This window comes from Lutjanus erythropterus, chromosome 3, assembly GCF_056507025.1.
Source record: "Lutjanus erythropterus isolate fLutEry1 chromosome 3, fLutEry1.hap2, whole genome shotgun sequence".
NCBI classification, from domain to species: domain Eukaryota; kingdom Metazoa; phylum Chordata; class Actinopteri; order Lutjaniformes; family Lutjanidae; genus Lutjanus; species Lutjanus erythropterus.
The window spans coordinates 48,190,921-48,217,236 of record NC_139319.1 but is presented as its reverse complement, the minus strand read 5'-3'; the positions used below and the strand labels follow the sequence as shown (position 1 = coordinate 48,217,236).

At 41.2% G+C, this 26,316-nt stretch overlaps 1 protein-coding gene across 4 annotated transcripts in view; it reads right to left on the bottom strand.

The window, feature by feature from the left end:
* Positions 1-26,316, bottom strand: part of crebbpa (CREB binding lysine acetyltransferase a) — a 98,157-nt gene that overhangs the window by 12,080 nt on the left and 59,761 nt on the right. For 2 of the 4 annotated variants that reach the window (XM_084711357.1, XM_084711383.1), the window contains 16 exons: positions 25,401-25,514; positions 23,882-24,157; positions 20,651-20,750; positions 20,324-20,461; positions 20,070-20,187; positions 19,753-19,924; positions 18,622-18,684; positions 15,131-15,252; positions 13,326-13,538; positions 12,665-12,976; positions 12,155-12,334; positions 9,811-9,982; positions 9,022-9,140; positions 7,193-7,432; positions 1,141-1,229; positions 90-170 (listed from right to left, as the gene is read on the bottom strand). In XM_084711357.1, the coding sequence (XP_084567483.1) occupies positions 90-170; positions 1,141-1,229; positions 7,193-7,432; positions 9,022-9,140; positions 9,811-9,982; positions 12,155-12,334; positions 12,665-12,976; positions 13,326-13,538; positions 15,131-15,252; positions 18,622-18,684; positions 19,753-19,924; positions 20,070-20,187; positions 20,324-20,461; positions 20,651-20,750; positions 23,882-24,157; positions 25,401-25,514 (2,509 nt within the window). The remainder of the gene's footprint in view (positions 1-89; positions 171-1,140; positions 1,230-7,192; positions 7,433-9,021; positions 9,141-9,810; positions 9,983-12,154; positions 12,335-12,664; positions 12,977-13,325; positions 13,539-15,130; positions 15,253-18,621; positions 18,685-19,752; positions 19,925-20,069; positions 20,188-20,323; positions 20,462-20,650; positions 20,751-23,881; positions 24,158-25,400; positions 25,515-26,316) is intronic. The other 2 variants (XM_084711365.1, XM_084711376.1) reach the window with 2 other exon arrangements.

Sequence of the window (26,316 nt, the reverse complement as noted above, 5' to 3'; positions counted from 1 at the left end):
CAGTAGTCTTGCCTCAATATGTGTACATGTACAACTACAACTATATATATTTTTTTAATAGTGGGTTTTTGATTAGACAGTTTACTTACGTTTGTGGCTGTGCAGGATCATCTCCTAAAGTCACACTCTCCCCTTGGATCTCATTGAAGCACTTCTCACAGAAATGATACCTGCAAAAACACGCAGTCAACATTTAGAACACTCAAGAATATACATGAAAAACAGTTAAACACAGCTCCTCGCGCTTTTTCAAAATGTGTAACACAGCAATGTTTAGTATTCGACTACTTCATTATGTGCATCCAGTACAAATATCACTTGTCTTTGATGTTTAATAACATAGAGCAGGGGAATCCCCGAGCTCCCATTGAGAGTGTAAATGGACTGCGCTGCAGGAGCCTTGTGCTGTCTGTCAGGCTGTGCTGTATCACCACTGCTGCTGTGCTGCTCTGCTCTCAAAGTGCCCAGTTTGTGTGTAAAAATTCAGCTGCAGTTACAGAGTTTATACAACAGAGGGGGCAAGAGAACATGATGTAAGCAGTCATCTGCTGGCTTTCAACTGAGAGGAAAAGGCAATGATAGGCAACACTGCTTATGGCCTCAACCAAAGCATTATATGTTCATCTGGTGTACAAGAGAGAGGGGCAGCAACACTGAATTCGCTCATTCCCTTTTTAAGTGCTGAGCAAAAAACAATCAACACACATTTTTGTTACTCTCAGTGTATCAGCTCTTTTGGGTTTAGGGCCTTCAAAGTGTTTCCCGTTATGTGCAACACTGGAACGTGGCGTTTAATAAATGTTGTGAGCAAAACCATTTCGTAGTCCCATGCAGCGTCAGGACCCAGAGGCAGAGCCATTATAATTGAAGCTGTCAGGATGACACTCGGGTCCCTTCAGAGCCACAGAGGAACAGATCCCAGGCTGCAGGGGGTGGGTAATACAGCGCCAATGGCTGCATTTATTGCCCATCAATAAACAACTGTACATGCAAATATGTGTGATGTGTAGGAAACCATTCAGCGAGATGAACATTTCAGCTAGTACAACATTAATTTATAGCCAATACATAGCTGAGTTCACAGTCATGACTGCAAACATATACATTGATACACGCACGCACACGCGCACACATGGGTACCTGTTCTGGTAACTGTAGTATGTGCCTCCAGTAGGTATGGTGCACAGCTGCTTGCCATAGCAACAGAGGGTTTGAGGGGAGAACTCGTACTGCACAAACACAAGAGATGACAAAGGCGGTTAAAATATTTCACAGTCATACAATAATTTCTTTCAATCAGGAGAAGGACAATTAATCAGTTATTTAAAGTTAATCTCTCTGTGTTGTTGTAGGGCTGGGCAAAATGTCAATATTACATTGGTATCATGATATGAGACTAGGGGTGCCGCGGTTACCAGTGTAGTGGTAAACCCCGGTAAAAATGTTGACTATAACAATCACCGTTTTAATTTTAAAAATATATATTATCTCGCCGGATTACCGCGCCCGCGGTGTAGGCACCATGAGCCTTTCCAGCGTCTCATCTGAGTCTGCTGAAGTTGCTGCGCAGGCGCACTTTGTAGCCTACATCCCCTAACAAACTTCAGATGAGGCAGTGAAATGAAGACATGGTATTATTGATCGCTAGTTGAAGGCACAACAATGCCATACACTTTGTTTGTTTTAACCATTTTAGTTGACAGTCACTACGTGTGTATTACTATATAACAGGGGTCCCTAACTGGCGGACCGTGGTCCGAGTCCGGACCCACACGCTGTCCTATACGGAGCCGGACCTATAACCAATAAATTATTAAGAGATTTTAAATTTTGACGGGACGCTTCTATTTTAACTGGTGCAACTTTTCTCGTCTTTCCGCCGCTGGTTTATCTGATCAGGAAACACACAGACCAACTGCAGAGAAGCTGCGTGTGGAGGAGACTGTTGTTAATGATGGAGTTTATTACAACAGAAACTAACGTGATGGTTAATGACATCGACACCAACCAGATGCACTTATAAAATTAAACAACTGTATAAGGAGGCCTGTAAGTAAAACAGGAGAGTCTGTGTTTCTCTGTGAGAAACTTTCAGACCTCCTCAGAGCAGAGTGAACAGGTGAGGGAGGAAAGGAGGGCAGACTGATCACTAATCAATCGCGGATGCCGTCGTCCTCTCGGAGTAATTAAAAAAATAAAAATGCTGAAATTGGTGACAAACCAAACCTGGGTGTCCACACAAATAAAGTCTTTGTGTGAAACACTGCAGAGTTTAACATCATGCTGTTTACAGACAGTCTGCTGTCTGTAGTTTGACGGTCGTGTTTAGAAGGGAACCCTAGACCTGCGAAAGATCGCGCGAGTTTGATTATTTTAGTAGAAATAACGAACACAAATCTCGTGAGAGTTATGCAAATAAAGAGTTACCTTCTAGACACGACCGAAAAAGGTGCGCAGCTCCAAAAATAGAAAATCATGTCGCGGTGCCGATGTTCTTAATGTGGCGGGCCGCCATAAAGAAAACACTATTCACTGATCCACAGAGTGTCACTGGAACACTGATCACTGACCTGCTGTGATGGAAAAAATACTCAGATTCTTTACTTAGGTATTTTTACATTGTGGTATTAGTGTTTTTACCTAATTACAATTTAAATATTTTGCATGTTATTGCAGGACTATCAATTCCTTCTGAACATATTCAAGGATTTATTTGTCACATGCTTGTAATACTAATGCAAGACATGTAGTGAAATGCAGTTGATCGCTCAGCTTATAGTGTGCAGGGATGTATGTGTGAATAAATGAGGTGTGTGTGGCGGGGGGGATATATACATGGAATATGTGTAAGGAGAAGGGAAGGGTGCATGATAGGGCTCGAATGGACGAAGGGGGCCTGTCTTCAGATAGGCCTGTTAATTGTTGTTGCTGATCAGGCCTAACACAACTGTGTCATCAACAAACTTGACAATGGAAGTATTGCTGTTGTTTGCTGAACAGTCATGTATTTAACACACTTTTTAAAAAATACCGCGGTAATACCGAAAACCGTGATAATTTTGGTCACAATAACCGTGAGGTTAAAATTTCATACCGTGACACCCCTATATGAGAGTAGATACATCTTTGTTATGTGGCCTACGTGTGGTCTTTTCCTGGTCTTAAAGGGTGCATTACAATTAAATGTAGTGTTCTTGCCTTTATACAGTTAGTCATTATATCCACATTATTGATTAGTAATTATTAAAAATCTCACTGTGTTAATATTTTGTGAAAGATCCAACAGTCGTTCCTTCAACACCGTCACAGTATCAATAAATATTGATCAAGGTATTTGATAGTGCTGCAAGTAACCTTTATTTTCATTACTGATTAATCAATTGATTATTTTCTCCATTAATCATTTAGTTGTTTGGTCTATAAAATGTCAGAAAATGGTGAAAAATGTTGGTTAGTTTTTCCCAAAGACCATGATGACGTCCTCAAATGTCTTGTTTTGTCCACAACCCTGACATATTCAGTTAACTGGCAGACAGGAGTAAAGAAATCTGAAAATATTCACAATTAAGAAGCTGAACTAAGAGTATTTGGTATCATTTTACAATAAGTTTCCATTAATTAACATTAGTTAATGCTTAATATGCATTAGGTGTAACTCCAATAACACGCACAATTAATTACTGGCTAGGCTATAAGTTAATAAACATCTACATGAAAATAAAGGCTGTGATCTTCATAATATGCATGTTAATCAACCTTTAATCAACCAACTAATAGTTAGTACTCTAATTAAGATGCAAGTCTTAAATAAATATTAATAAGAGACATTCGTTAACAGTATATGATGCTTACTACAGAATTAACTGTTAGTTAATGCATATTATGGTTGTAACTAATATTAAGAGCATCTTTATAAACTATTAACTAACGTATGACATAATGCCGCAGTTAACTTGCTTATTAAGTATTAACTAGTGTTAAATAATGGACCCTTTTTTTTTGTTGTTACTGAGTATTTGGACATTTTTTATTTAAAAATTACTCAAAATGATTATCAAAATAGTTACTGATTACTTTAATAGTAAATTAATAATCGATTAACAATTATCATTGCAGTACTGGTATTTGGTTAAAATACTGTGATATGGGATTTTGTCCAATCACACAGCTCTAGTGCTGGATCATGTCAACAAATCACAATATAAATTAAAGCTGCAAGCAGCGATGAACGGTCCCTCGCACCCCCGCGACACTCGGGGGGGTCAGCCACCGCCGCCTGCCGGCTGAACCCGTCCCGGGCGGAGAGGCTCCGTGTCGCAGCGACCGTCAGACGTCGCCCTGAAGCCACTGTCCGCCCCGAAAACCAAACGGCGCTCGACACCCGCTCGCCCCTGTGCTGACGCGAGGACGGGTGAAGACCTCAAGTGCACATTATACTACCTGAACTTTGGCAAAAACCAGCTGCGCAGCCAAATCCGGTACATGTAAAAAAAAAAAGAACTCAACCCACAAAATGTCTCCATACCGCTTGTGTGCTGTGATTTAAGTGTCTGTAAAAAGTGACAGAAAAATGTAACCTAAAAAGACACCATTTACACCGTGTTTTCAGCCTCATTGTCACCTGTAGCCTCAGAGACTGGAAATGCATGCACAGGGCTGAAGCTGGGACACAAGCTGGGACACAAGCTGTATCCCAAGCGGCACGGCTGCAGCAAACAAAAGATGTTTCTCTTCCATGTCCAAGTCCTCAGACATTTCCTTCTTTTTTGAAAGTTTGCTAAGGAAACTCTATGCATAACAGGTCACTGTTTCTGAGAAAATTTCTGTCTGTTGTCTGAGTGGTTTCCAGGGTTAAATCATTCGTGCAGCATGGAGACATTTTGTGGGCTTTTTGTGTTCATTTTTACATTGTAAAACTGATCACTCTAAACTTCAATTGCACTGGATGTCAATATGGTTTTGTTTTCTGTTGAAATTCTTGGAGTATTTTGTGTACTGGAGATCTTCATCCATCCTCACATCAGCACAGGAGAGAGTAGATATTTAGTGCAATTTCATTTTTGGGTGAACTACTTTTTTAAAGAATTCCATGTTGTTTCCTGCTCCCAGTATTATGTAGATGTGTTCAGGGTAGGGCTGAACGATTTATCGTTTTCGGATCGAAATTGCGATTTCAGACAATGCGATCACGTGATCACCAAAGCTGCGGTTTTTTGCAGTGCTCCTGAGGGCTGTACTACGAAGCAAGCTCAACACAGCCAGGCTTTCTTTGCATGATCTGGATCGACAAAGCCTAAAACCGCAATCAGAGATAACGGGTATCACGACGGTGGTTATCAACTCACTTTGTTAATCCAGGCTTTCGTCTTCAGACTCTGTGCGCGCCCACATAAAAGGGGCGTTTGTTGCGTCATTTCACTCTTCTTCTGCATGTAATGAAGCGATTGCAAGCCACTTAAGTCAAAATCATCAAGTTGTTATAATTATGAGCTGTGGAAAGTATACTAAATACATTACAGCAAAAAGCAGCATTGTTGCTGCAAATAAAGCAGGAGAAGAAGAATATCAGAAAATGACTGATGGACTAAATGCCGTTTATTCTAACATGAAAACTGCACATTAAACAATAAAACTCCATACAGCAGATTTAAACATGATGAAGTCTGTCTGACACTGTCCTATGATGACAGAGACGTGGAGATCACTTAAGTTTTTGGCCAAACCAATGTAAAATGAGTGTTACTGCTTTAAGATTGTCTGTGATAAATGATGATGAATTTTCTAATCAGTGATCTGAGCTGCAGTATCACCAAAACAAAACAGATAACAGTAAAAAGTATTCAAAGTGTCTGTAGTTGCTTCATCATTATTTTAGTGTGTGGATGTAAATTTAAAGTGTGATATGATCTGGAGCAAACGGGAAAAATGACTCTGCATCACCAAACGGAGGTTACCATCATGACAGCGCGATGTATACCGTTTGTGCTGCTGTTTCATTTTTACATTATATGGATTCATTCGGTGATATTATGAATATACAGCTCAGCAGCTTTTCATTTTTAATGTCTTCCCTCAGTTTAAAAGCTATATCGCTCATAAACAACCTTGTTAGGACAATTATAAGTTAAAGAACAGCGCTTTTTACAGACGATTTAATCTGAAACTCTTAACATAACCTGCTCCCGACCAGGTTATGAGTTTAGAATAAGTTACCATGGTGATCTAGCAGGTTTAAAGAGAGCCACTTTCGTGACACTGAAAACCCTGGATTTAGACTCAACATAGCTCGCTAACACATTTATCTCGCTTCGTAGTTACACTCCTCTGACGTGCATCACAACCGACAATGCCGCAAATGTCATATGGAACTTAATGAATGGACCAGACGTGTGTGTGTGTGTGTGTGTGTGTGTGTGTGTGTTTGTTTATTAATTTATTTATTTATACAGATTTAATGTGATGATGTGTGCAAATTGTCTTCAGTATAGTCAGTAGTTTTTCTCTTAATGTTATGTTTCTTTGAAGCCCTCACAAATACCTAGTTTGAATAATTAATAATGGTTGTAAATGTTGCTATACATTGTGAATATTGCACTGAAGCTTGATTTGAAGAAAAAAATCGCGAAATCGAATTGAAATCGCAATATCTGCCAGAAAAATCGCAATTAGATCTTTTCCTAAAATCGTTCAGCCCTAGTTCAGGGCATGCCTATTATCACACATGTTAAGTTTGATGCAGATTGGACAATTTACATTAAAGTTATAGCAATTTCCTGTTTCATGGCGAAATGCCAAAATTTGCCGCCACGCTACAGCCACAGCGTTTAACGCTGACCAAATCTTTTAATAAGTTTTAATCACACACTTGTCTAGATGCTCCACGCCAATGTTGAATAATAATGTTATAATGTTAATAATGTTGAATAATCCGAGCAGTTTCAATAGGGCCTTGCACCGCGGTGCTTGGGCCCTAACTATTCACAATAACATAGTGATTACAGTCATCCTATTAAGTCAAAGAAGTTAACACTCAGATTTTTAGTAACTTGGCAGCCAGGTCACCAAAACGAGTTTTCTAACTGTCATTTATATGGCTTAACAGAATCTCTCACACAATTGCTTTTTCATTCTTTCATTCATACTCGACTTACTGTATCATTAACTTCCCTGCTGTCCACCCCCTTGATCTCACCTTCCTCCCGCAGCAGTATCCCAGGCCCTGCATGACAGGGTCGATCTCCGACTCGAACACCTCAGCCAACTTGGAGCAGTACTTGTAGACACGGGAAGTCTTGCGGTTGTAGAGCCAAGCGTTGTTGAACATCAGCCAGACATCATCCACATACTGCCAGGGCTCTTGGTACTGGCCCGTGTCGAGCTTGCGCTTTATTGTGGACAGGTCTATTGGGTTCTTAACAATATCGAAGTAATCCTAAAGAGAGAAGGACAAATAAAAAACAAATTGTGTTACAGACCAAGAGAGCAGCCGAATTTTGAGCATCCACCAAAATTGGCCACCACATTTAACAATATCCCATGAGCCACACTTGTCTACATTTAAAAGGTTTTGTTTCACAACCCAAATTCAAAAGTTGGGATGTTGTGTAAAACGTAAATAAAAACAATGAAATTCAGAACCTTTTCTACCTATAATAAATTGAATACAGCACAAAGATGAGATATTTAGTGTTCAAATAGATGAATTTTATTGTTTTCTTTCTAAATATACACTCATTTCGAATTTGATGTCCACAAAAGTTCGGACAGAAGCATGTTTACCACTGTGATGTATCACAATTTGTTTTAGTAACACTCAGGATGTGTTTGGGAACTGAGGACACTAATCCTTTAAGTTTTTTAAGTGAAATTCTTTCTCATTCTAGCTTCAGGTGCGCAACAGTCCGGGATCTCTGTTTGAGATGCCAGTTTATGCTTCATAACGGACCACACAATTTTAATGGGAGACAGGTCTGGACTGCAGGCAGGTCAGTCTACTGCCTGGACTCTTTTACTATGAAGCCACGCTGTTTTAACGTGTAGAATGTGTCGTGACATCATCTTGTTAAAATAAGAAAGGACGTCTCTAAAAAAGACGTCATCTGGATGGCAGCATATGTAGCTTCAAAACCGGTGTGCACCTTTCAGCTTTAATGAAGTCTTTGCAGATGTGACAGTTACCCATAATGCCATGAGCACTAACACACACCCATACCATGCCAGTTGCTGGCTTTTGAAGTTTGCATTTGTAACAATCTAGATGTCTCTTTTTATCCTTAGCCCAGCAGACATGACCTTTGTGATTTCTGAAAACAATCTGAAATGTGGACTCGTCAAGCCACAGCACACTTTTCCATCTCAGATGAGCTCCGGTCCAGTAAAGTTGGCAGCATTTCTGGATGTTGTTGATATATGGCTTTCTCTTTCTCTTCAGTGTTTATTGATAATGGTTTTCCTATGTAATCCTGAGCCAAAGTAGTATCCTTTATACAATAATGTGGGTTTTTAATGCAGTTATTAATGCCATCTGAGGGGTCACAGGCATTCAATGTTTTATTTATAATGGATTGCAGATGGTGAAATCCCTAAATTCCTTCAGTTTTGTGCTGAGAGATGTTGTCCATGCAGTTTTTCACAAAGTGGTTAACCTCAAGGATTCCCCTTTAATACCCAAATATCATACTGTCACCTGTTACCAGTTAACCTGTTTACCTGTTGAATGTTCCAAACAGGTGTTTTTCAGCATTCCACAACTTTCCCAGTCTTTTGTTTCCCCTGTCCCAACTTTCGTGAAATGTGTTAAAGGCATCAAATTCAGAATGAGTGTATATTTACAAAAACAATTAAGTTATTTAGTTTTAACATTAACAATCTTGTCTTTGCACTGTATTCAGTTGAATACAAGTTGAAATTGATCTGCAAATCACTGCATTCTCTATTTAGGTTTTACACAGCATCCCGACTTTTGTGGAGCCAGGGTTGTATGTAAAAAAGTTGTGTGGCAGGTCCATGTGTGGTACATACCGGGATACCCAGAAGCATGGGGTCAACTGGCTGTCTGAAAGGCAGTGACTCAGGGTCCTGCCTGTAGAGGGATTCCAGAGTCGGCATCAGAGCCTGGCGCAACTCCTCAGGCTTAAAGACTGAAAAATTAAAATTAGTTAAAGTTTAAGTAATTTTGAATTTGAGTAAAACCTTTACTATACAGGAAAATACAGAAAATAAAGAGGGTTACTGTCATACTTTTTCTATGCTAGACCTTGCTCATATATTTTTAAAGACAAAATTCAAATGAGCTTCACACAGAAACATGCTTGCTTTTGTTCTGATTTTGTGATTAGTTTTACATCAGGTATTCTCATGCCTGAAACCTAACAGGACATCAACACCATATTACATGACTATCCACAAGTTAAATTGCTCGCTCCATTCCTGTGCAAGAGTTTTGATGATTTTTCAATTTTAACGCACACTGCTCCTTGCCTGCAAATCAGTTGTAACTTAAAACATACATTAATTGGCCTTCATGATTTGTTGAGTTCATTCTACCAGCAGACACACAGTCCATTTATTATTTGTGTAAAATGCTGGCAAGTTCGCAGAGGTTTGGTCCTTTGTCCACAGTCAGTGCCAGACTAATAATGTTGTAATTATAAGTTTAAATGAAACTCTAAAGAAGTCATGACTGACTCACAGTTGGCACAGAGTGGGCATATTAACATTCCTGCCAATGACGGAAACCCTCTCTGTTTACTGAGCAGTTCAATCAATCACACTCTACAGATTTTATTCATCACTTGGCATTAGACTCACTTTTCCTCCGTGACTGAGAGGGCGATGAGGAGGTTGTACTGTTGCCTCCACCTTCGTCCTCTTCTTTGGGTTCTGTCTTCATTTCCGGCCTTTTCTCCTCCACTTCCATTGGCTCCGGCTTCTCCTCTGGCTCCTCCTTCTTCACCAGCGTGGAAACAGAGTCTTCCTCAGTCTAAAGACAAAAGGGCAAATGACTCATTAGTCTGAGTTTGTTTGTCCCTTCAAATGATCATTCTCTTGATAATATGGTAAGCTAAGTGTTGAATGTTGTCTTGACTAGAGATAAAGAGTGTATATGTATTTCACAAAGGTATGATGCTATTTGAAAAGCAGCATCAACACCGTAAATGTACTTTTGGTGACATTTCTCTAAATTTATATAGAGGTTTGGGTGGCAAAATCACAGTCACAAAAGGCAGAATGTAACAGAACAGTTTCTTTGCCCTCTTGTTTCCTTTGTTTTCTTCTCTCAAACCAACTCCGCCCCCATCCTCGAACCCTGACATGATGAACCATGGCATCAGAACAGCAACGATTAGTCAATATATTCATCAGCTCATCAAGAGAAGATTAACCGTCAACCATTTCGATGACCGTTCAATAAAATTTATTGAAATGGACAGCCTTTCAATCTAAGTTGAATCTTTCTGAGCAAGAAACAACTTGGATCAAAACTACTTTAAATAAAAGCTGTAGCTTTGAGTCAGTGTGCAGGCATTACAATAAAATAAAATTAAGGATGTATAGATTCAACTTTTTCTCTCCTATACTGAGCAAAGAACCTCAATTCAGGATATCTGCATTTAATAATTTTTATATTAAGTAATATGATGACAGCAGCCCTTATGTGCTAACTACTAACTGCAGGATCCAACTCTGACTGAATGACTATAACCGATAATGTGAACACAGATCTTTGTGAAGACTGTACTTCTTCTTGTTGATCAGTCACATCACGGCTGATACCCAAAATGCGGAATAAGGTCTGTACCAGGGCTGATACCCATCTGATCAATCAGAGTGTACACACTCAGAATGACAATATTTATTTGCGTTTAAACCAAAGACAATACAAAAGTATTTTTCCCTATTTTCCCACTGTGATATGGTAAATATTGGATGTGGCTCATCCTTTGCTCCTTAATATTTTGTCTGATTTAACACGTTTACTAATTATTTTGATTCATTCAAGTATTTGGTGAAGGAGAAATAAGTGTAGGACTGAGAATTATCATCATCACTGACAATGATATGACCAAGGCTAATCTAATGTAATCTGGCCACATAAGTTTTATTTATACTTATTTAATTATACTATTTTTTTTATTTTAGGGGTGCTTTCAAACCTGTTTGGTTTGGTTTGGTTTTAACAGGCCATGGTCCCTTTTCCTGGTTAGCACAGTTTATTTGTGCTAGTGCCAAAGCTGTCAAATCAACTCTGGTGAGGACCAAACAACTGGACTGAGACCGCTTGAAAAGGTGGATCTCTATCCAGTTCCAATCCGACTCTAATGCAGTTCATTTGTGGTGTGAAAACAAATGATAAGACACAGATATGTGACTTTAGAATGATTTCAAAAGTCAAACTACTAATAAATCCATCCAAGTTTTCATTGAATCAAAGTCAAAGTCAATGTTTTCAGTGACGCAAACAAAGGTTACTGCAGGGCTGAGTCTGGAAGACTGCTGTTAACCTTAGTCGATGCTGAACAGTATTTGCGGAGTAAAACTGAGTTTTTCAAAGCACGGTTATGAAGCACAGATATCACAATAATCAAAATTCAAAAAGGTAACACTGATTGTATGAAATTTAATCAGGGTTTATTGTGATTATCCTAGCATCCATAAAATGTTGTTGATCCCAAGGTGACATCCTCAAATGCTGTTGTTATCCACAACCCAAAAACATTCAGCCATACTGTCAAAGAAAAGTGAGCAAATCCGAAAATATTCACATTTGAGAAGCTTAAATCTACTGAATTTAATGTCTTTGAGTCATGGACAAAACATGATATTTGAGGACCTCGCCTTGAGTTCTTTTTTCATCATTTTCTGGTATATTATAAACCAAACAACTAACCGATTAATCGAAAGATTAAAAGTTAACTGAAAGATTAATCAACTATGAAATTAGTAGTATTCAGAACAATTACAGTACACTGAAGAAAAAAGTTAATTTCAAGCTATGAATATATCACTTTTTCATTTTGGTCTGCGCCAAATAAACCGAACACATCCTGAATTTGGCTCATTGGAGAGAGAATGCACAAATGAGCAGCCCAATTCAACGAATGGAGGGATGAACCAGTTAATGCATTTTTGAGCACATCTTGCTTTAACCCACCTCCATCTTGGGCTCAGTTTTGCCACCATTGGCCTCAAACTCCTGCTGGTCATGGTGTGCCTCTGCTTTGACCTCCTGGACAGGCAGGTCTGCTCCAACGTGTTGTGAGTGCAGGTCTGCGCTGGCGGCTGAGGCTGGCGTAGGCACCCGATTATCCAGACTGGCCCCTGACTGAGACAGCTGAAACAAACACAGGGGAAAGGGGGAGGGAGAAAAAAAAAAGAGACATTTGAGGTACTGGAAGCAGCTTAATTTTTTTTTCCCTTTTTGCATGCAGAGCTGAAGCCAGGGCACAGATGAACACCTCCCATATTGATTTCAATGCTCCCACTGCTCCCTTAGGCACAATTATGCAACATTCTCTTTGTGATGGATGTTACAGTGGTGAAGATGCAGTTATCAGACAGAAAGGTGGAGGTGGATGGGACAGGTTGGTGAACAGCAGGCAGAGGGATGGGAGTTTTGCAGGGGAGTCAGAGTGGAGGGCATGCGAAGGGCTCTCAGTCTCACCGGCGTGGTAGGGGGTTGGGGCAGGGTCTGCGTCTGCGCCGCTGCAGGGAGTTCCGCCTGGGGTTGGGGTTGAGAGGGACGGGGTGGGGTGGCGCCCGGGGCTGGGACAGGGCCAGGGCCAGGGAGGGTGGGGGTGGAGCTGCGGCTGGAGGGCTGAGGGTGCGGCAGGTTAGTGACCCCCCCAGCCGTGGAGGCAGAGGAGGCGGCAGCAGGCGGAGGCGTAGAGTGCAAGGGGGTTTGGGAGGAGGCTAGCTGAGAGCCCAGCGAGGGGCCAAGTGCATTCATGGGGAGGTTAGCGCTCTGCTGCTGCTGCTGCTGCTGGAGAGAAGGACACACACAGAGGGGCAGGCAGACAGACAGACAGACAGACAGACAGACAGACAGACAGACAGACACACACACACACACACACACACACACACACACACACACACACACACGATAAGCAGACAAACACAACAAAACACAAATTAAGCTTTAGAGAGCACCACGTGATTGGTATGAAAAACAATTTAAGAGCAATTAGTGTGTAGTATGATTGGTGAAAGTAGTTTGGATTTAGTTCCCAGGGAGCTAGTTGGAATTAGCACAACTTTGTAGCAATAACATTACTGAAATCAGTCATTCCACAGCTCCTAATGTCTATATCTTCATGTCTCACCTGGGTGACGGGAGCCTGTGCAGGTGGCTGGCCCATGCCCGGCCCCACGGTGACATTCATTGCACCTGTTGCAGCGACTGCAGCAGATCCTGGGGGAAACTGGGTCTGAGGCAGAAACTGTCCCTGGCTGGCCGTCTGGCCTACCATGTTACCACCACCATGTCCGGCCATCATGCCCTGGGCCTGGGGCATCCTGGAAGGAGACAAGCCCATCTACAAGGCAGGAAAAGAGGATGTTATGAGCAGAGTGACAGGAGTTTCCACTGTCCAGACCAGAAGCGCAAAGCCATGGCAAAGATCAATCACATAACCGGCATTCCAGCTCAGTGATGAAACAGCGATGGGATCCGATGAATTTCTTGGCATCTACAATAAGGCTCTACAAGTGTGTTTGTGAGTGTTACTGTGAATAAAGGGCTGGATCAGTTCTAGATTTCCCCTTTCTTTCACAGTCTTCCTGCTGATGTTGTTATATTGTCTATAGAGTGTTTTCATGATGCATTACCTGTTCATCATCTATCATTTTGGAGGCTGTTGTAAACAACACAACCAAACTCCTGATAAATTGCTTAGGTTAAAGAGGGACATATTAATTGTTTTTATGTTTATGACAGATGCAAATTTTGATGCAAAAAGTTGTGCTAGTAGACTACTGAGATTTGAAATCCTAAAAGTCTTCCCAAAACGCAAAGAACAGTTGATCACCTACCATGGTTTTCACAATAACCATGTCACTCCTCCCCACACCATTTGGTTGTAGGCTTCCAAACCTTTGCAACATATAAGGTCTTCAGCTGTGTGTGAGCTTGGCGAAAAAAACAAAACAAGGCAATTTACTATGTCAGGTCATCCCAAGACGAAGGAACCAGCTCATACAGATCTTCACCATCTATTAACTTTAGTTTTGGATTTTTCCAACTGACCAAATTGACCTTTCTTTGTAAGTTTTAGCAGCTTCCACATGCTTCCCTGAACTTAACTGTGGTTTAGACATCCTAATATTGGCTTAAATTCAATATTCAGTGTGTTGTTCACATACCAGTCTATATTATCCCCAAAGTGGCCATCCAGGTTATTGACCAATCCATTACGCAGGTACAAACACTCTATAGTACTGAAATAAATATTAGACTACTCGATTATTGTTTCTGTTGTGAAACAAGAACATTAGTGCTTTCTATAAGTGGCCTGCATCACATCTAATTTACTTCATCTCCTTCAGAAAAACTGTAAAATCCTGACTGACAAGTTTTTTGTTTTATTTCATATACAATTCCATTGACAGTGTCACTTGTTGGAAAATTTGCATTTCATAGTCTTTTAGTAAGTAATACATTATAATAGGGGTGTGATGAATGATTAAATACATATGCATCCCCCACTCGAGGGCAACTGATACATCAGCACAGGTTTTTTATCAAATATTAATCAAATGTGGCTATCACACACATCTTGTATTCACTGCTGTTCTGTTCTTTAACAAGACCTGTGAAAATGGGGCACCTTAGTTTGTACTAAAAGGTCAATGCCTCTATTCCACACTAAGCTCTGCTTGGCACAGTCTGTTCTTTTCAAGTCACCTGCTTTAACTAAAAGTAAGTCTTCTGCTTTTTTGTTAACATCTCAAAAGTTCACCAGCAACTCATGACCTGACAAGTTGACACCATGTTTAATAATCCTGCAGGAGCTTGAGGAACCAGCGTGTGAGTGTGAATTTACCAGCAACTGGGTGTTAGCTCATGTTACGTATATGCCTGTATGTCTGTGTGTGCACTGTGATTTAAGTTCCTCTCTGCCCTCCTCACCGGTGGGACGGAGCTCATGTTCATTTGCTGTGGGTGGTTCATGGGTGAGGCAGCTCGGGCTCCTATTGGTGCCTGGGATATCTGGGCATTGGGCAGAGCCATGTGGTTGAACTGGTTGATTCCTGTGAAGGAGAGCAGACCACAATGCTCAGCAATGGACATGGATGGACAGACAAACACACACACACACACACTTCAACATGGAGTGCAGAAGTCATGGAGTGGAGTGAACAATGTCAAGATAGCGCTGAAATGTTTTTGTTCTTTGAATGAATACTGACACAAGAAACACATGGGTTGACTCACTTAAAGTTTAAGTTCATCCTCTGTACCTGTTCATTTTTAAGTACTTAAACAGCCAAGATGCAGTAGATGGCATCTCTTAGCGGGGCAAAAAGTTCTCTCTTTCTTGTTTGCCTTTCATGTCATCTTAAGTGTCTTCATGTGAACATGTTCTGCTTCACTGACATGCCTCTTTATTCAGACTTCCAGATAATTAGGGCCCGAGCAACGACCGGTGTGAGGACATTTTAAGGGTCTCGGAAATGGGCGGGGCGAAATGGCTCAATAGCGCCATCTAAAGACGAGCCCCGACGGCATGTTTCTTTGACATGCATGAAACTTGGTACGCAGATAGAACACACCAGGACGTACAAAAAATCCTCTTGGAGCCATGGGCTAAACCCTACAGGAAGTCGGCCATTTTGGATTTCGCAGCCGATTTTGGTGTTTCGCACGTCTTATTTGAACGAACTCGTCCAACACGATTCGTTGTAACGACTTCAAAATCGCTGTGTACCATCTAGACAACTTTATGATCAAAAGTTATTGAAAGATTGTCTGTATGTTAAAGGGCGTGCACGTAAGGTGGCGGCGAATTTTAATGTTTCACCATGAAACAGGAAATTGCTCTAATTTTGGGGTACATGGTCAGATCTGCTCTAAACTTCATGTGTATGATCAGTGTACTGGTTTGAACGTGTCTATGTGACAAGCTATCACGGCAACCATAGCGCCCCCTGCTGGTGACAGGAAATGACTTTTTTTAGGTTTTGACCTGCTGCTCCAACTGCGTTGATTATTTCTAGCTCAAATTTGGCCAAGAAGACCTTAACAAGTGGGTGATGCTACATTTTGAAGGTTGTGACGGTCTGGCGAAGGGTCTCGACGCTAGAGTCCGGCGAAGGAGTACGGCCCGAAAAAACGACATATTTAACATTAACTTTTGTGTACAAGTTGGCATCAGCATGAAATTTCACATGTGCGTGACAGGTCCCGGCCTGAACGTATGATATTAATTTCGTCTATGGGCGTGGCCAAACGGCTTGACCACATCCTTTAAACAGCAGCCCCCCCCGCCATGTTTCGCCGACATGCACGAAACTTGGTACACACGTGTATCACACCCAGACACACAAAAAAGTCTCCTGGACCCATAGGCCAAACCCCACAGGAAGTCCGCCATTTTGAATTTCCTGGTCCTTTTTGGTGTTTCACTTGTCTTGCATTTTAACGAACTCCTCCTGGAGGAAGAATCAGAACAGCTTCAAATTCGCTGGCTACCTTCTGGACTACACTCTCATCAAAAGTTATTGAAATGTTTCGCTCACTTTGAAGGGTGTGGCCATAGTCTGGCGGCGAATTTTGATGTTTCGCCATGGAATTTTAAATTGCTACAACTTCTGTATAAATGGTCCAATTTGTACCAAACTTCACATGTCTGATAAAAGTCTGGCCCTGAACACACCTATATGAAAATATTCCATAATTCTCATAGCGCCCCCTGTTGGCGACAGGAAATTTCATGTTTTACAGTTTGAGGTCCTGCTCCCACCACGTTGACCATATCAAACTCCAATCTGGTCTGAAAAGCCTTAAGACCTTGATGATGCTATATCATGAAGATCAGGACGTCTTGTTAAATGGCATTGCCCTGGCGGCGTGGCGAAGGTCCATGTTTCGCCAACACACAGGAAGTTGCTATACCTGGACTATACGTGGTTGGATCTGCCTGAAACTTCAGTTTATTAACAGTCCCGGTCTGAACATATGGTATGAGTTTCGTTGACGTCCATGGCCAAATGGCTTGGTCACACCCATTAACACGTTTTGCCAAAACACAGGAAGTGGCTTTAACCTCCCTGTACTTGGTCAAAACTGCCTGAAACTTTACACGTTCATTAACAGCCTCAGTCTGAACATGTGATATGAGTTTTGTCCATGGGCGTGGTCAAATGGCTTGACCACACCCTTTGACGTGTGGTGCCGCAAATAGTGAGTTTCGCCGATGTTTACAAAAATTGGTACACATATGTATCACATGGAGATGAACAAAAAAGTCTCTTGGACCCATAGGCTAAAGTCAACAGGAAGTCGGCCATTTTGAATTGTGTGCTCAATTTTGGCATTTTCCACATGACCTATTTTAACTAATTCCTCCGACAAAAATGTTTCAATTGACTTCAACACTGGCGTGGAGCATCTAGACAAGTGTGTGATTAAAACTTATTAAAAGATTTGGTCAGAGTTAAACGCTGTGGCTGTAGCGTGGCAGCGAATTATGGCGTTTCGCCATGAAACAGGAAATTGCTATAACTTTAGTGTAAATTGTCCAATCTGCATCAAACTTAACATGTGTGATAATAGGCATGCCCTGAACACACCTACATAATACCGGGAGCAGGAAACTACATTAAGAAAAACTACAAAAAGAAATGTCAGAGGACTTCGACATAGAAGAGGAACATCATTTCTTTGCTGTGCCATTTGGGCTACAGCTTGTGTACCCACTTCAACTGTGCTGCACGTGCTTCCAGTCTGAGAGGTTACAGTTGACAATTAGGCTGAAAACATGGTGTAAATGGTGTCTTTCGAGGTTACATTTTACTGTCACCTCTTACAGACACGAGCGGTAGGGAGACATTTTGTGGGTTATTTGGGTTCTTTTTTTTTTTTTTACATGTACTGGATTTGGCTGTGCACTTGGTTTTTCCCAAAGCTTTGGTAGTGTATTGAGCACTTGAGGTCCTCACCCGTCCTCGCATCAGTGCGGGGGTAAGTGGGTGTCGAGCACCATTTGGTTTTCGGGGCGGACTGTGGCTTCGAGGCGCCGTCTGACGGTCACGACGACGCGGAGCCTCTCTGCCCGGGGCGGGTCTGGCCAGCGGGCGGTGGTGGCCACCCCCCCGAGTGGCGTGGGGGTGCGAGGGCCCATTCACAGCTGCTTGCAGCTTTAATTTAACTTAGTATTTCTTCTTTTTAGTTTAATTATATTTTCTGTTCCTCTTTATAGGTATTATTGTTCTCAACAATCTCCTTTATTCTTTTTCTTGTTTCTTTAAAGATTTGCGAGTCATTGGGTGTCTTTCTTTGCTGTGTCTTTCTTAGAAACATTTTATCTACTATAATATGCAGTTTTTGCTCAGCATTCTTTCAGTTTTTTTGATTGACTATGTAATCTCAATCTGAAAATGACAACATGCAAGATGTACCTTGTGAAACCTGCATGCGATTCATGATCTGATTTGGCATGTTGGGCAGAGGAACAGGTCCATCTGTAAGGCAAAAACAAAGAACATGGAATGACATAACCAGCTGTAATGAAAAAAGCCATATGGTCACCCATGACCCCCACTGCAACTTGATTTTAAAAAAGTTGATTTAAAAGTCTTCTTTATACAAGTAATTTGCTATTGTAATTGCTTTCTGGAAATTCAATTAAAAAACATATACATCATCTTTATATGATATATATATATATATATATATATATATATATATATATATATATATATATATATATATGTATATATATATATATATATATATGTATATATATATATATGTTTTTTGTCATTGTCATTTTGTCAAGTATCTAACAAATCAAGAAACTTGTTTACAATGATATGTGACATTTTGCACAGTGTTTTGTGCGCTGCTAATACGCTCCAGGCACCATACATTTTGGATGATCAGAGCACCTCGTTTTTTATGAACATCTCAAGTTAAAAAGCAACCAACGGCATTTTTCCCCTATTGTCCAATCAGAATATTAATTGAGAGACAAGCCTTCTGTGGTGGTAAGTTTACAGGTGCTTAGACATAACAGTCACAGAGGACAAATTACTGGTGGCTGTTGCTGGATACCCAGCGCTATGTGATTTTACCAGCTGTGGTTACCAGGGTCTGAATAGAAAATGACAGCCTGAAGGCAGGTACTTGAGATTTTGGATAAGCTGCTTTCATTAATTTAACTACGGACCGCTGATTCTGTGGCATAGCATAGCACTGCTCTTTGAAAAAACAAAAAAGGCAGTGCAGTTCACCTCATGATTTGTGACCTGCAAAAAGCACTGTCTAATCGGCATCTAATATAACTAGAGATATTAAAAGGTCCATCTATCACAGTTTTGAGATATCTTCAGGCTGACATATCTGTCATAATTTACATATACCAGAATCAGTATGACCCATATATCAACTTGGCCGATTAGCTTTACATCAAAGGAGAACTCTTTGAAACTGTGCACATCGAGGATATAAATGGTATCCAAAACAATTTCAAAGACACAGTGTAAATTATTTACCTGTGCTACTGTAAGTCTTTTAAACACTGTACTCACTCTGAGGCCTTGGGCCAAATGTATTGGGCTGTGCCAGGCTGGGTTGTTGGGTCCCCTGGGCAGCCAAAGGTGCCTGATTGAGGATTTGCTTCTGTAGCCTTGATCGCCTCTTCTCCTCCAGTTCCTTTTGGATTTTATAGATTTTCTCAGCCAGGAAGTGGTAGTACTCATCCTGGAGAGACAGGGAAGAGCAGAGACTAAATTCGCTGAAGCAGATTGTTTATTTTGTGGCTATGCTAGAAGACTTTGCGTGTGGCCTTGATAAGGTGAGCAACTCCAAGTTATGTCCTCACAGAGGGCCATTTCAGAAAACCTACCCTACTGTTAGCTGACTCGTACATGTCCCCCTCCACCTTTCTGGCATAGGCCACCAGGTTCTCCATCCGTCTGTCCTTCAAAGCTGCTGGGTCAGGGGTAGGGAATATGGCTTGTACTCTGCCACAGAAAAAAAAGAATTTGCACCAATGAATATCTCTGGAAATTCCTACTAGTGAGCTTCAAAACTTTGCTTTTAAATAAGACCTTGAAAAATTGTCGGTGTTACATGTCTCCAGTAGTGGTATGCACTTACAATTTGTGTACAAGGTGATTGCGCAGGTCCTGAGTGACATGCTCATGCCACGCTTTCCTGGTGCCTGTGGCAGAGATGGGTGCTGCTGTGGGTAAGTTGCCCATTGAGCCCACAGCTGACCCATCTGACAGCAGCTGACTGGAGGTGGAACAGGATGAAGGTTAGAAATTACAGCTTTGATTTCCATGTTTTTATACACTGCTTTTTTTTTTAAAAATAGCACTGTCATAATAGCATCAGATCTAGTAAACTTGTTTAAGTAGTTCCTTGCAATTCAAAAAATATTTAGGGTCAAAAAATGCAATGTTGTCACTGGTGGGGACTGACTTGTTAGTGTTGAGTGCGTTAGGAAGGGAGTCTGTGTGCAGGTTTGTCTGGTCTGAAGTGGTCACGCCCATTGTCGCACCTCCAAGAGCCATCTGGTTACCTGCAAATACAGAAAGCTGTGAGCAAACAGCACCGCCTCGATTTCAAAATCAAGGTCTGAATGGCCACCATGTCTGAAACTGATGAGTACTCTATACAACGAAGAACAGACTAAAATAGCAGCTTCACTAAGTACTTAAAGGAAAATTATGTGATTTTCCCAAAGAACAATGGATAGACTCATACAAAAATAATCTCTCTCAATCATAATTTTTCTATTATTTTTCCAGATAGTTTATTCCTTTATAATTTAAAAACTCAGTTAGTTAAACTCAGATTTGTTTTACATACATTCTTAGAACCATTTAAGAGCAAACAAATGTTGCTAGGTACGTGTCCTGCATCTCTGATGAATTAAAATCAAAACAGAATATAAATGAATTCATTCATGTTCAAAAAATTACTTAACATGTGATACAGCAGATGACTATATTGTCATATCTGAGTTTTCTGTATTTATGCTGGTCAATGCTGAGAAGTAGTTACGTTACTTCAGTCAGCCATAAAGGGTGTAGTAAAGTTCAGGTTGCAATATAAAGGTTATGTGTCTGCTGCCAGAAAATAAATTAAAAAGTCCCTGTTGTATAATGTTACTATTGAATCTGCTTCTACTCTTTGCAGCAGAGTTTGTCATGATTAAGTGTGAATAGCTAGCTACTTAGCTGCCACAAGCCAGGCTAAACACATTTAAAATAGCCTAATAGCCTTTCCAATATATGATTCGGAGCTGGAGGCCACGGATCCTGAAACAACTGGATCAATCATCAGATTGCGTTTTGCTTCTCAACCACTGACTTCTCTTGTGATGACTGACTCACAGCTGCTAGCAAGCTCACTTTTTCACAGCAAACCCAATAGACTCCGTCACACACACAGGTTACCGACAAAGCTACCTCCCTGAAGGGGAGGAGCAGCCACACAAATGTGCAGTTCAGGTGCACATCAGCTGTGGATATTCAGGTCCATCACTGAAGCAATAGTACTAATACCAACCCCCCACTGAGAAAATTACTTACGACAAGTCAAAGTGTTGTGCTCTACACCTTACAAACATAAAAGTATTGTAGTAGAAAGTAAAGTATTATAACCATATACCATCAAATATGAGTTTAGCACTACAATATGTAAAATAAAAAGTACAAATTTTATCAGGAACCCACTCAAATGACCACCCATGGGTCCCTGAAAGTCTATCAACCAGACAATTGCACAAGTCCCTCCAATCCGAGTCCCAAGCAAGTATCAAGTAATTCGGTCCAAGTCTCAACCAAGTCCCAAGTTTTTTTGTCATGGGCAAGTCAAGTCAAATCAAGTCACAAGGTTATGTCGAGTCAAGTCAAGTCACAAGGTTATGTCGAGTCAAGTCGAGTCAAGTCACAAGGTTGTCGAGTCAAGTCAAGTCGCAGATTATGTCAAGTCAAGTCTCTCACTATTGTTCCTCATCCAAAAAAGAGCATGCAGTCTAGTCTGCATGGATAAAAGCATAAAGCTGTTAATTTGATCTATTCTTACATTACATGTTTGATCATTTAGACCAAGGTAGATGGGGAAAGGCTACATTCCTGGCCCAGGTTGGAGGGTGCAGGGGGTGCCAGGACCATAGATAAAGAAACTACATACTTCTATTTCTATATCTATGGGTGGGACCTCATTAAATTATGGAGTAATTATTTAAAATATTTCAAAACAGGCCTATTTGTGGAAAAAAATCTAATATTTGAGTTATCATAATAGCTTGCCCCCCCCCCTAGTTGTCCTTAATATAGTGAAGTGATAATATAGTGATAATATAGTGAAGAACCCTGCCCCCCCCAAAACACACACAAATTATTTGCCCATCAAACTTTGACGTTGTCTTTTTTTTGTTCAGTATGCTCTATGTGCGGTCGGTAGAAGTCCGATGCACAGAGAAGAAAATTAAAGAGAAGAAGAGAAGAAGAAAATAGAGGCTTTAGAGATTTATTAAATATTTTTTAAAATGGTGATGACCATAAAGCTGAGACCTTTACAGTCTATGGCTGAGACGAGCAAAGTCAACGTAGCGCAGGGTAAAAAAAAACTAAAAAACAAAAACAAACAGCGAAGCTATATGTTTACCAGCCTTGTAACGTAATACTGTCCAGCTCTAATGTTAACATCCACAGGTATAAAAGCCACGACACATCATGTTTTTGACAGGAACAGCTGACTGACTGTCAGAGAGGAGGCAGAGAGAGGAGGAGAGGAGCAGTCAGGTGAAAGAGTGATGCTGGAGGGGCTCGTTTGTCGTTTCCCCGTTGCGGAGCGGGGGTTGGGGGCAGCAGTCATCTTGTCTCAAGTCGAGTCAAGTCTCGAGTCTCTGACCCTCCAAGTCCGAGTCGAGTTGCAAGTCGTCAAATTTGCCTATGACTATGACTCGAGTCCAATTGTCTGCTATCAACATCATTGAGAGCCAGTTGAGAGTGCTGTGCATTTACAGTAACTTCAAGGGACAGTTCACCCCAAGATCAAAAACACATATTTCCCCCCTAGAATGCTACATATCATATGGAAATATCGGCCATATCGATGGCTGACTTTTCTCCAATGTAATGGGACTAAATGGCACTCGGCTCGTGCTGTTCAAAGCACCATAAATAATACTTTTCAAAAATTCAAAACCAGTGTCTCTTTCCAAAGGCATGACCAGGTTACTCAAGAGATGTTTCATTTAGGAACTCCTTTCTTTCTGCCAGAGAATCTACCAGGACTACTTCATAATCTACTGGAACTACTTCCTTTCTAGTAAAAAGAATGTTAAGAAAAAGCGAGTTACTGCGAGTAACTGCTCACAACAAGGTCTGTGGATTATCTTGAGTAACGAGGTCATGATGTTTGGAAGGAGACACTGGTTTTGAATTCAAATGTATTTTTCTGGTGCTTTGAGCACCACAAGCCGAGTGCCAATTAGCCCCATTATAGCAGATAGAAGGCAGACAGCTCTACGGCTGAAATCTTTAAAACTCTGCAATTCACGGCAAAAAAAATTCTAGATGGATAAATAGCACTACAGGCCAGGGGAACAACATGTATTTTTGATTTTGTGGTGAACTGTCTATCTTTGTTTCTAAATGTGCTCATGGAAAACAGAGGAATAATATCAGCCTGCTTTACCAAGTGTATTGATGGATCTCATCTGCTGCGGAAGCTGCTGTTGTTGCTGGGACTGTGCGTTCTGTGCGCCTGCTGGCTGTCCTGGGCCTGGGGCCTGCTGGGTCTGGGCCTGTCCAGTGGCCTGGCTGCTGTAGGGCAGCCCAAGTGCCGCATAGGCTCTCTGCATGGAGCTGGGGTCTATGGGTGTTGAGGTATTGATGGTGGGAGCACTGGGCTGGCCCACACCAACCGAGGACATGGGGTTCTGGAGGCCCGTATTGGGGGAGCTCAGCTTGGCTGGGGAGAGAGACGGAGCAATCATTCCAAACCACTCAAATACAATCATGCTAAATATACCGCTAGCAGTCTGCAATGTTGACTGTCTTGCTTACTCTACTGCTGCACCAGACAGAAATGCAAATGTTTACACTGTGTGCCAAATAAACACTAAGAGAGTCTATTTTGGTGAAAACGCAGTAGAGTCGCAGAATACATAAAAAACAGGTAGTACCAAATACACATGCAGACACACTTTGACCTCTGGCAAGATGCAGTCACATAGCAGCACAATACAGTGAGAACATTAATTTAAGGCTAAACGTTCTAAACAACAGTGCACTGAATAAATGCATAAATTCCTTCAGGGGACAGAGCATTAGCATATTTTTCTGGGTTCAGGCTTTGGTCGAACTAAAAAAGCTCTTAGACAAAAATCAGAGAAGGCAGAACAAAGAAATACTGCGCTCTGTTTGTGTTGGCAGGAGAGACACAAGCCCCAGCATCATGTTCTTTAACATGCAAGCCAAACAGGGACAGACCAACACTGGAATGCTGCAAGTGATTAAAAATGCTGAGCGGAGAGGTGAAGTGAAGAAAAACAACTGACGGGGAGCAAAAATGGGAGAGAACATTTAAAAGTGACTAATGTAAGTCATCCAGAGAGATAACAGAAACAAATTCAAGGATCAACAAGAAGAAAACAGACTGTGAACCTCTGACAACATTTACATGGAGAGAACGAAAAACAAAAACAGAAAGAAAAGCAGTTTTAGTATGTAGCTCTGTTCTGGTGGGGAGTGGCGGTAAACAGCCCAACAGCCAATGGCTCAGCGGGACACCTCTCGCACACGCTCTCAGCTTCCTCCCGTTCTCCCTCCATCACACTCCTATTACTCCTGTGTGTCAGATTACAAGCCCAGCAGGACCACACTCTTACTCAGCGAGTGCTTTTAGTCATTGTACGGGAGCACAAACCTCAAAATAATCTGCCTCACGTTGATGAATGGTAAAACATGCACACATTCTACACACAAACATCACTGGCTGGTTTCAGGAAAAGCCACAAGCAGGTCTGATTCTTTCTAAGACCATCACTGTGGACTATTAGAGCTCAATAAAAAAAAATATAATCTCCCATACCAAGAGCTTTCCATGTCTAGATGTCCTGGTTGTTCAGAGCATTAAAATAGAAGGAATTCAGCCTTGTGTTTGGTGTCTCTGGTTAAGCGATAACAGACCGAATCCTACTACTTGTACTTACGCTGCTGGGTGCGCTTGTCGCTGGCATTCTTCAGCGGCAGGCAGACGGGACAGTCGTGTCGTGTGCAATTTTTCCAGTGGGAGATGATCTGTCTGGACGACGCACAATGAGCCACTGCGGAGGAAAAGAGATGGAAAGATGGGGAGAGAGCAACAGGGTTTAGATTCTCGAAGCTCACAGTTTGTCCTGATCGGTCACCACAAAGTACTCAACACCAGCAGTGGGCAATATCACATTTATTCTGTTAATGAGAGTTGAAACAGCCATTTTCTGAAAAGTTTTATGTTTACATTCTTGTACTGTTGTATTGTGTTCACTGACCAACATGACTTTTTTCTGTACCAGCTCTTCATCTGTACCAACAATCCCAGCTGCAGTCACTCTGACATTTGGGTCCGGTTCAATACATATTAGATCATGAACTCTAAATATTTGAAACACTTTCAATAGTCATTTTCTGTAATATCAGTAGACCAGGAGTAGCTGAGCTGTGCTGTCTCTTCTCGAGAAGATGTTTCAAGTGGATTGTGAGGGGCTGTGAGGGGGAGGGTGGCGTGTTGGAGAGCCAGTTGATAACAGGGTTAACTAAAACCATTTAAACTAAGGACTGTAAAATGAGATCGGCATACTCTCCATGACTGTGTGAATACTCAACATCAACAGTCACAGTAACTACTACTGCAATAACATCACAGTGAAACCCTGATAACTGTGTTCACAATAATACAGGGCAAGCTAGCTAGACTCTTAGTGAGGATAATCAAACAAGTCTTTACAGACAATACAGCAGTACAGTGAACACACAAAATTGATTAGACACAGGGCAACATCATGAACACCTAAGAGAGGGTTAGATGAAATTAAATTTCAAAGGTCTCTTGCAACATGAATATCTCAACATAAAGAATTCACAACA